The following is an 11423-nucleotide window of genomic DNA, read 5'->3' as shown; positions in this document are numbered from 1 at the left end:
CCTACAAGCCTGGATTTTGTAACAGCAGTAACATTATAAATTGTAAAATTACTGAACATGGGATTATCCAGTACATTTAGCCTTGAGTGTTTCCTACAATAATTAAAGTGATTTAAGCCTTTTAACAGACTTTTCAGTGTCCCATATTTTGGACATGACTGTCATTCGGAAATAGTAATTTGTCTGAGAGAACTTGGCACTAAGAGTACTAATATGTGTGATATCCGCATTTTTCTTTTTTGGTTTGATTAGGACACATCCTGGAGGATTTCAGAGTGGTACTGGGTGTGCATTTAATTTTATTGGCTTCATATCGCAATATATTCCACCATTCTGAAATGCAAAAAAATGTCCCACATTAGGCTAATTCACCCCCGGAATAAAGACGACATCTCTGCATCGATTTTGAGCCTTTTGTTTTCGTAACTGTCCATCATGAGTCGGACAATGATACAGGAGTGCAAGCCTAAATCAGTGGAGAACTCTTTTAAATGCCCTGCACATCCACACAGGTGTTTTCACTTTTTTCCTGACCGATTAGACCTCTCACCTGCGTGGTTGTTCCATGAATGTGCAAGGCCTTTAATCCCTTGTTAAGTTCGAAAACATTGACACTGAAAGTAATAGAGGGTTTGCAGAACCATACAATACCAGCATTCTGTTGAAGGGAAACTGTGGATATCCATTCATTACTGATGGTAAATGTAGTCCACTGAAGGAATAAATTCCCCAGTGCGTGCTATATTGACAAAGAAAGCTGACCTCTCTCCTGCTGCAGAGCCGGCTAACTGGCCTAAATGAGTCGTCTGATATGAGTCATTTTCAGATTTGCTGATTTATTTCCGAAACTATAAAATAATATAGGAGACAACAAGCAAATGTCATTAAAACATCTTTAATAGAGTAGCCTATGATATTAATACAATATTTTGTGATTACACTTGAGAGATACAGATTGGGGATATTGTCTGGCGTATGTTTTCCAGCTCTTCCTGGGGGACCCCGAGGCATTCCCAGACCAGACCAGATATATAATCTCTCCAGCGTGTTCTGGGTCTGCCCCCGGGGCCTCTTACCAGTTGGACGTACCCGGAAAACCTCCGAAGGGAGGCGTCCAGGAGGATCCTGATCAGATGCCCATTGTCGGTCCGTTCGTCTGTCCAACCATCCCATTCTCGTGAACGCGATACCTCAGGAACGCCTGGAGGGAATTTCTTCAAATTTGGCACAGACTTCCACTTGGACTCAGGGATGAACTGATTAGTTGGTGGTCTAAGGTCAAGGTCACTGTGACCTCAGGGTGACCTCCCATTCATGTGAAAGCTGTATCTCTGGACTGCCTGGAGGGAATTGTATTACATCTGGCTAAAATATCCACTTGGACTCAAAAATGAACTGATTAGAATTTGGGGGTCAAAGGTCAAGGTCACTGTAACCTCATAAAACACATTTTTGGCCTAACAAAATTATGACAATTTCACACAAATGTCTAACTGGATTAAATGATGCAGACATGTATATAAACTGCCACTTCACTGGTTGGCGGAGGCATAATTCTGTTTTCATATTGTAAATACTAGTCATTCTGATCCACACTCCATACCAGTTGGTGGCGGTAATGCACCAAATCATTGTTTGCCAACTGCCAATAAACCTCAAAGAAGTAGAAGAAGGATGATGCTAGCATTTGACTATACTGCCTATGCTTAGGGCATAAAAAAGACGCCAGAAAAAGAGAGGGCACGAAGGTGGAGACAAACATAAAGAGAGACAGAGTAGGTGGAGGTTTGGATGACATTTTGTGTTCATTTGTTCAGTACAGCCTTATGCACATGACAACTCTCCTGTCTCTGTGTTTCACTGGGCTTGACAAAGCATGAAACCTGAACAGACACAACGTGGGAATAAGAATTAATGGAGAGGCAGCATCATTCATCATTAGGTCCGTGTATGTTTGTGTGTAAGTGCCACAGTGTTTCCATGTTACAATGTTCAAAGTGCACGGTTCAAGCAATTGTAAGCAGTGTGTGCACAATATCTGTGTGTGTGTGTGTGTGTGTGTGTGTGTGTGAGAGAGAGATTGGAGATACAACTACTCTCTTTGTATCATCCTGACTACCATCTGTTCCACCAGATGTTTTACCTGGCAGTTGCAGAATATGTGAACACGGTCACTGATGACACACCTGGCTCGTCTCATCCAAAGTGTGAAAACTGCTATGTCAAGACTTTGGATTGTTCCACACGTAGAGCTCAGGTTATATCTGCACTTTGCTTTATATCTGCTGGAAGTGTATAGAATATTGTCTCATTTGTTTATACAAAAATCTATGTAAACATAGTCTTTACCCACACCTTATGTTAAACACTGAAAATTAAGACCTAACCAGAAAATATTGTTTTTTCTCTTGGTCCTGACCAAATTAACTGAAGTACAGTACTATGTGTGAAAGATCCCTAAGAATACCAACATTTTAATTAGCATTGCATCTCCACAGGGCTGTTTGAACTGCTTAAAGCTGAAGTAGGCGGGATTGGTGCGAATATGATTAAAAAAAGTTATTTTTATAAAACGGGTGGACAGTAGTACATGAAACAGGTAACCTGAAAAAAAATCATGTTCCTCTGTGTCCTCCGGTGCTCCTAACGGCATCTGCAAGATTTCACAGAGACCGGAGGGAAAAAAAACAGTAAGAGCTGATCTGGGATCTGCTGTCCAGCTGCCGCCTATGAGAGCCGGCTGTCAATTACTCGTGAACTCCGACCAAACGGTCAAACTAGGCACATATCAATCAAATATGAATCAATATTCTGTTACTGTAATGCCTATTTCTCTCCTCAAATGTTTTCAGAATCATCTTGTAGTGCACGGTTCAGCTGTAAAATGAGAATGTTTTTGACCCGGCAGCCATGTTGCGATCTCTACAGGGAATACCAAGCATCGCTCACATGACCGGAGCACAGCCAATAGGAACGCTCTCTCTCTCTCTCTGGAATGACGTGTGATTGGCCAAAGTCTCCCGATTTTTTAAAGCCTGAAAACAGAGCCATGAGGAGGTGCAGAAGTCTATTTATCTCTCAGAACACTTGAATTACAATATGCTGAAAGGTTATTATGGAATTTTTGCACAAAGATGCCAAAAAAGATCCTGCCTACTGCAGCTTTAAGCTAGAACAAAAATCATAGAAAGCTTTTCATTCTGTGTCTAGACTGTAATCTGGACAGCACATTCACAAATGAGACAGAATACAGAGTAAGTTCAGAGAGTAAGCAACCCTCACTGTATTTTGTCACATGGTTTGCATGCATCACTGGGCTGAGCCTCATTAAAGCCACAGTTTGGCATCATGACTCATTATTTAGATTGGAGAGTGTCAGTCATCCAGACGGTCCTGTGACAAGTCGGTGAACAGAACTTCCGTCTCCTGCCTCCTGATCCATCAAGACAATGACAGATCTTGGCGAAAAACATTTCTGATTGTCTCAACGTTGAGATGTCAAGACCTGACATGACGTCCTCTGGTGGGAGCAAGCCAAAAGGTTAAATCTGTGACAGCAGTAATTAGTGACTTGCAGTTTGAAATTTAGTCCAATATCATGACTGTAGACTCTTAGTCTTGTTAAAGGGGTCGATGTCCCATGCACGCTTGCGTGTGTGGCTACACTGTTCCAACAAAAACTACACGGAAGCACCAAAACCGCAAAGTTATATCTAGTGAAGCCCGTCTTGCAAAACAGTGTTAACTCTTCACTCACACACCTCGCCCGTTCTCGCTCTCTCGCTCAACCTCTCACGTGCATACGCGTACACTACACACTGAAAAAAGTGCAACGACTGTGTCATTCATTTAAAGTGCATTTCTATATTGGTCTGATCGAAAATCATGCTTTCTGGTTTAAACCAGTTTTTTTCACTTTGCTTTAAAGCAAATAATACTCCCCCTGGAGTAAAGTAAAGCAATAATTTAACTCAAATAGTATTTTCACTTCAAACCAGAGATTTTCATGTCACGTGACCACATGACGTCACATCAGCTCGCTCCTTCGTGAAGTTTGCTGTCCGCCATTACCTCGCTTCAACAGAGAGGACGACTGTTGTTCAAGAAAACTCTTTTAAACAAGGTAGGAATTATAAATTGTGTTGTTTTTAGGGGCACATGTGTTTTCCGTGTACATTTATGGTTAGTGGCAGGATGGACAACTATTTTACACTGTCTCTTGTATTTTGCGCGGGTGTTAGCTAACACTAGCTGAACCAGGTTATCTGCTTTAATTTGTCATGTAGAGAGAAACCTTTCTTTACCAACGCTTCACAAGTGCAAAGTCAATACTGGAGCTAATGCTAATGCTAATGTTGTTAGCTAAAGTCATTTTCTTCACATGAGAAAAGTGCTCGGGAGAGGCATGGCTGTGTTATACCGGGAGACCGGGAGAAGGGTAGAGGGCCGGCGGGTCTGGACATGTTTCTACCAGGGCGGGGCTGGGCTCCTCCGCCGCTCTCACACACAGAGACACACAGAGACACACAGAGAGCTGCAGCAGCAGCAGAGCCAGGTGAGGAGGACTAGGTGAAACTCCGCGGACACTTTAACGTTACTGAATTGACGACCATAATGAACGTTACTGTAAGTGTCATAAACCTTTGGAGTAAAAACGAAATCAATTTATTAAAACTTGTGTTTAACAAACAAAACGTAATTTGACGGAGGTGACGCACGTTCATCGGCCGTCTCTCATCCACAGCCGGTCTGTTTACTGCCTCAGCTCTCTCTCTGGTTACTGCATGGAACCTCGTTTATTTTAAAAGTTAGGTATCCCATGTCTGAAAAGGCCAGAAAAACCATGCAGCTCCTCCAGACCCCCACCTCCCTCTATCAGGGTACCCTCCAGACTCCCACCTCCCTCCATCAGGGTACCCTCCAGACTCCCACCTCCCTCTATCAGGGTACCCTCCAGACCCCCACCTCCCTCCATCAGGGTACCCTCCAGACTCCCACCTCCCTCTATCAGGGTACCCTCCAGACCCCCACCTCCCTCTATCAGGGTACCCTCCAGACCCCCACCTCCCTCTATCAGGGTACCCTCCAGACCCCCACCTCCCTCTATCAGGGTACCCTCCAAGCAGTGAATCTGCTTAGATAAGCAACACAGGGAGGGATTGATAGTACGACAGGTGATTGACAATTTTCTGTGCACTACACATTTTTTAATCCAGAGTTACCGTTTTGCTAAGAGGAATATGTTAGTTTATATGGTGACTTTGCTCTTTTTGCTCTTGAAACAACATCTTGTAATATAAATATTGTGAACTCATATGAATATTACTTTTACTCTTTTTAAGCATAATCAAAAATGATGAGAATGGATTGAGTACTAGACGGTGAGTATCGATTAAAGAGGAAGAATTCATATCACATTCTCTCATTTGTCAATGTTAATGCAGTATACTGTAATACCACCAGTATGTCTAAGGCCTAATTATTAAATTAGAGTCTGTTGTGACAATTATGGACAATGTTGACTATCCCAACAAAAAACTAAATGTGAAATCTCACCTTTTGCTTTGTGTTTACAGGTTTGCTGTTGTTTCCTGAAAAGATCACAGTTTAGCCACATTGCTGAATTTGGTAAGTCCCAAAATGAACAACAGTGAACATCATTTTCATGTATGTTTAAATAGGAATGGCAAACCCAAAATAGAAATACAGCACTTTAGAGAATAAGTTACCACAGATGTATAGGCCAACTTACTAATGTAGTATATAAATGCAATTTCAATAATTTCAGTTGAATTAGTAATGCAGTGGAAATTACATGACAGTATGAACATTTATTGGCAGGTTCACTTCATATCAGTATTTTTACATGTTTATTTATTATTATATTTTAAGAATTATAAACACAAATCAAAAACAACTTCTTTTCACCAGAATTGTGAATCAATGAATTTGTGAATATGAATCAGATGTAAGTTAATGGCCGATTTTTCACTCCAACTAACACTACTGTTTTTATTCTTGCTTTTACTAGATCCTTTTGGATGGGCTGCCATGGCCGTGAAAAGGCCAGCCAAGTTGCGAGTTATTCGTGCAGTGATAAAGGACAAAATGGACAAGACTTTTTCACTACGAAGACAGGACGTTGTGGGAAAGGAATCAGGAGTGGAAGAGATGAAAGAGAGATGGCCTGCATTGTTCACAATGGATGAGGTAAGTAACTTCAGTGGTGGCCTATAAAATAAATAATATTATCCCCTATCATAAGAAACCTGCTAAGAAATGGAGCCGAACCAATTTAAAATGCATGTTTTGGCCCTTGATATCAAAAATAAAATCTCATGCACCACACAGCTGTAATGTAACATGTAATGCAAGAACATTTGCATGTGCTATTTTGTTTTTTAAAGGTCAATGCTGAATTCATGAGGATCACAACTGTTCCACTTCAACCGCGATTCCTGGCTTCCTTGGACAAGCACCACAGCAAGCTGATTGACATCATCAGAAACAAGGGAGGAGTTGTCAGGGAGAAGACCCGGAACATACTGAAAGTTCTTGATCAAGTATGTACTGGTACATACAATACATAAACATTTGCCTTATATCACATAAATAGTAACATTGTAAATAGACGCAATAGTGCTCATCTTGTCAACACATTTGATTGTGGAGTTAGATTACACGTTGGAAGATGTACTACGTTTGTCTTCTCAGTTTGACAGGCCTTTTAACTGGTTTGCTCAAAGCATTTGTAAATCACAATTACTGTAACTCCCATTTTTGCATTGTGCAGTGTTTGAATCTTCAGGTTGCATCTTCAAGTTGAAAAATTGGACAGTATAGTTTTGCATTATGTGCGTGTGTTTGTGCTCTCACCTAGAGCCTCGAGGTGAATCAAAAAAGAGAGTGTCTGCTGAAGTGCCTTATTCTGTACCTTGGGGAAGACGTGGACAAACTTATCAAGGAGTATCTGGTAAGTAGTTTTGCATGAATCACTTAAGCTATACACAAGATAAAACATTAAATATTCAAACTTTACATGCATGTACTGTACATTTGACTGCGTATAATTATTGTGGAGTTCTCTGCCCCCCCAGTGGTCATTAATTATCACAATTTTTTAAAAATTGAATATGTCTAACACAATGACTTAAGTCTCTGTGCTGGTTTATATTTTATATTTTGTAAAACACTATATAGTGTGGCTATATTTGGCTGGAACCTATTAAGATATTTTAATTGCAGTGTGAAATATTTGTCACTTCAGAGCAGCAGCAGAAGTGCAGATGGAGTAGCGAAAAGCCTGGACATAAAATGGATATTATATCCAAATATTGGATTGTGGAAAGTGTCTGAAGATTCTGAAATTAATGAAAATATGAAGACACAAGGCAGTTGTATCTTTTAACATTATAGTGAATCTTATAGTAGTATGTATGCTACTGTATTGTACTATTTAAGATGTTATAACTTTTTGGATATAGCTTTTATTAATACGTGTACCAATGCTTTACTTGCGATAAAGTCAAATGTTTGCTATGAGGAAAATATTTGGAGGAGCTGCCATTAATCTGCTGGACTTTGCAAGTCATTAACATTTTCGCATCACTAGAACCCCAATTTAAGTTTTTTATTGAGATTTGATTGAGAGAATTGTTTGTATAGATATTTTCTTGTATTGGTACATCAGTCAGTGGTTTCATCAGAATCGTTTTCTCATAAATGTCTTGTTTTTTATCAGGTTGTGCAGAAGGATGAAGCTGAAACCAAGCTTGAGAGGTGTACAATGGCAGTGTTTGTCATCAGGGAGGAGGAGGATCCTCTCCAGCCACCACATGACATTGGGATTGTTCTTGAAGGTGTGGAAGTCCTTAATGAGTTGCCATCGGTCGCACATGCATGTGCCATGTTATTTGGCTTCATCTATGCTCTAAACTTGAGCTATCTAGGTGAGCTCAAATACACTTTTGATGCACTACAGAAAATATTCATGGAGATAGAGCCAAAGAAAATGACACGCAAAGTGTGCAGTCTGAGTGTCAAGCTCTAAATACTGGATCAATCAAGAAAGACATTTGGATACAGCATGTTTTTTGTTCTGTTTTATAGCTTGTATTCAAATACATTCCAAGATGATGGAAGAGTTTCATTGTTAATTGTAAATAAGAGAGAGAAACAGACTTTAATTCAAAACTGGCTCCAGAGGATGCATTGCCAGCAAAAAAAAAGTGGAAAGGCCAACGACATACCTAACAGAGACTGTCACTTTTAAGTGATGTGAAGAAGCGAAACAACTGTGCAGTGATAAAGGACAAAATGGACAAGACTTTTTCACTGCAAAGACAGGACATTATGGGAAAGGAATCAGGAGTGGAAGAGTTGAAAGATAGATGCCTTAATTTCAGATTTTCCCTGTTAACAGAATTATTTCTGTGGTATAAATATTGTGGCACTGTTATTAACACTGAAATGTGAATAATGCTAAATTCACAATGACCAGCAATTCAGTACTAGTAATGGTAATGTTCTTAAACTGACTTATGCACAAAAGAGCAAGCTTTGTTCATAGATTGCACCCCCAGCAATTGAACTGCACTTTTCCTTGGTTGTTTTTTTTGGGTCTCTTGATCTCACATTTGTAATGGTTCAAAATAATGTGACATTCATACATTCTGGTCATTTTATCAAAGGATAGTCAAGTTTTAACACTGTTAGAATCTATTTTTACATTTCTTAATGGCTATTACATTACATATCTCAGGTTCTAAAGGAGAGATGTACAAACCCGTTTCACATGTTAAGATATCTGTGGTTAAGGTTACAGAAAGGTTGCATAAGGTTTAAAAAACATTGAAAAGATCATGATTTATTTGATTTTATAGTTACTATGTATTTTTCCTCAAGTGTTGAGTATACTTGCTAGCTTTATTGGCCGCACAATTCATTGTGGGTTTCCTTTTTTTGGGGTTTTTTTTCTTCTTTTTTTTAGTACATAACAGAAAAGGTGATGCATATTTTAAAAAGACATCACAATAAACATTTAGGTATTTGAAGAGAATATTCCTGTCTTTATTAATAGTAAACTAAACTAAACATTGTCTGTAACAAAATGTTTTTTTAATTTGATCTTATGTGAAACTTCTACTAGCTTTTGTTTATGTGAAAATGTAAGTTGTAAAAAAGCAAAAAATGCTATTATATTGACACAGATAAAGTATCATTTTGGCTTGCAACTAAAGAAAATATATTGATTAAGGTAAATTAAAATTTTAGTTTGTTTGTACTGAATCAGAAATTTGACTTGAGAAAACTTAATAAAACTAGATGTAACAAATTAGAGCATTTTAATTAGTTTATTCCAAAGTAAAACTCTACTTGGATGTAATAGTAAATATTAGTTTTATCCAAAATGAAAAATTAAGTTGTAACAAAGTAAAAAAAATAGTTTATGGTCTTCATAATAAATAATCTTTTTACTTTGTGTGAATGTAAGTTTTTGACTTTGGCCAAACAAATATTTTGATTTATATTAAATCATAATTACGGTTTCAACCAAATCATAAATACAATTTGAGAAAAACTAATAAATTTAGCTGTAAAAAATTAGAGCAATTTTTTTAAGTTGATCCAAAGTACAATTTTTTTCAGTGCACACTACAGAAGAGTTAGTTTAGCTCTGAGAATATCCAGTGAATGTACAGTAGACGTTTTTGCAGAAATAAATGCTGCAGCTCCTCCGGACCAACAGAGGTTTCCCGTGTCGTTTCCTGCTGTAACGAGTAACCTTATCGTCTCCGACCAAAACTCCGGTGTCTCCCCTGTTCCTTCTGACCGCGGTCGGGAGGCTGAAGCAGGAAAACATAGTATCAGCATCGATTCATGGAGAGACCTTCGTCTGGTCAGCTAACATTACTGCCAAGCGGGTGAAATATAGAGTGATATTGTGGTTTTAGCTGACGTGTGTCACCTCACTGCTTTGACCGATGCATGTCTATGTAGAGCAAGCACAAGCGTGAGCAACAGGACGCTGACTTTCGTTGACTTAACGGCCACAGGTGTCGCTTTTAACAAGCAATTTCTGATTCTTACATTGAGTCCCTTTTAAGATTAATGTTCATTGTGTTCCCAATATTCAGCTGGTTGTCCATTGCGTGTTGTATGTGTTCTTCTACAAAATGAAAAGGCCTCTGAATGCCAGTCAGTAGCCTAGTAGTCCTAACCAAGCCAGACCACGTCTTCAGGCAGAGATAGAGATCTCTCTACCTGCTAGAATTCAATTCACCTTTTCTGATGTGAATGAGTACTTTCTTTGTTTTCCTCCTTTATTGCTCTCTCTCTCTCTCTCTCTCTCTCTCTCTCTCTCTCTCTCTCTCTCTCTCTCTCTCTCTATCCTCAGCATGGCCTCTTGTACTGGTGGGAGAACAAATTCCACAGAGTCTAGACATCTCCCAGGTCAAGGGACGCGTGATCTTAACAAAACGTTCTACTACTACCACCACCACACTCTATTGAAGAATTCATTTTGAATTCAGCCGTTGTTGCCGTTACCTTTTAACCTTTGTAGTGGAGAAAGTAAATGACTCTCAGCTCATCAACCGGGGTCAGTGTGCCCCTTAAGCAAGGCACTGAGCCGCGCAGCTGCCGCGGTGGAGCCGCTCGGTGTGCGGTTAGACTGGACAGTGGCAGTGAGTTGAGTAGAATGCAAAGCAGGATGTAACTGGAATAGAGGCAGGGAGTTAAATTTCTTTAAACATAATGAAAGAAACAATAAGAGAAATGGAGGGCAATGAATAGAAAGTGAGATAAAAACAGAACAAGATGGTCATAAGGTTTTTAGTAAAGAGCCCACAGGAGGCCATGTTGTTAATGGGGAGGTACCAGCCCAGGGGTTAAACTGCAGCTGGAAACAGGCTTTATTTATGTGCCGTCAATGTGTGTGTGTGTGTTACTGATGTTAACACTCTGCTTAGTTCCTGGTGGAGTAACTCTTTTAACTAACACATTTATTTGTTACTTATAAATGATCTCTCTGATGAGCACGTTGTACAATCTCTAGATTGTACAACGTGTTCATCAGAGTGTTCATAATGAAGTATCGGTTCAGTCTCCTTTTGTCGTGATGATCACCGCTGCCAGCTTTGTGTGCAACACTCTCAAACCTGCTGCTGAAGGGACGAATCTAAGCATGAGTCAATATGAGTGAGTAGGTTGTCATATCCCGCTGATAGGGTCGCTTACTTTGCTTTCTTGTGTTCCTCGTCCCTAGGGTAACGTGGCTCCGGCCCTGGAGAGCCCCTGCCACGGAGACAGGACACCATCCCCGAGCCTGCCCCCCCCCGGCAGCCGGTGTCCACGGCCAGCCTTCATCCCCCCTGCTTAACAACCCGTCCAGACCGCCCGCGTGAGCAGCGCATGGCGACTGC

At 39.9% G+C, this 11423-nt stretch overlaps 1 protein-coding gene across 1 annotated transcript; it reads left to right on the top strand.

The window, feature by feature from the left end:
* Positions 1-5606: 5606 nt before the first annotated feature.
* On the top strand, positions 5607-8386 carry LOC119497991. The gene is made up of 5 exons (XM_037786461.1): positions 5607-5628; positions 6032-6210; positions 6408-6563; positions 6881-6973; positions 7742-8386. Exons 2-5 carry the CDS (start codon positions 6052-6054, stop codon positions 8048-8050), a joined length of 717 nt encoding a protein of 238 aa, XP_037642389.1. The 5' UTR covers positions 5607-5628; positions 6032-6051; the 3' UTR covers positions 8051-8386.
* Positions 8387-11423: the final 3037 nt, after the last annotated feature.

Source organism: Sebastes umbrosus, chromosome 12 (assembly GCF_015220745.1).
Source record: "Sebastes umbrosus isolate fSebUmb1 chromosome 12, fSebUmb1.pri, whole genome shotgun sequence".
Lineage (NCBI taxonomy): Eukaryota > Metazoa > Chordata > Actinopteri > Perciformes > Sebastidae > Sebastes > Sebastes umbrosus.
The sequence above is the reverse complement of the archived record's forward strand: the minus strand, read 5'-3'. Positions and strand labels throughout refer to the sequence as shown.

Bases quoted from the DNA above. Each gene is read 5' to 3' on its own strand.
- LOC119497991 (XM_037786461.1), top strand. From the start codon at position 6,052: ATGGCCGTGAAAAGGCCAGCCAAGTTGCGAGTTATTCGTGCAGTGATA. The intron at 6,564-6,880 runs GTATGTACTGGT...GCTCTCACCTAG, and splicing joins TACTGAAAGTTCTTGATCAA to AGCCTCGAGGTGAATCAAAA. The intron at 6,974-7,741 runs GTAAGTAGTTTT...GTTTTTTATCAG, and splicing joins AACTTATCAAGGAGTATCTG to GTTGTGCAGAAGGATGAAGC.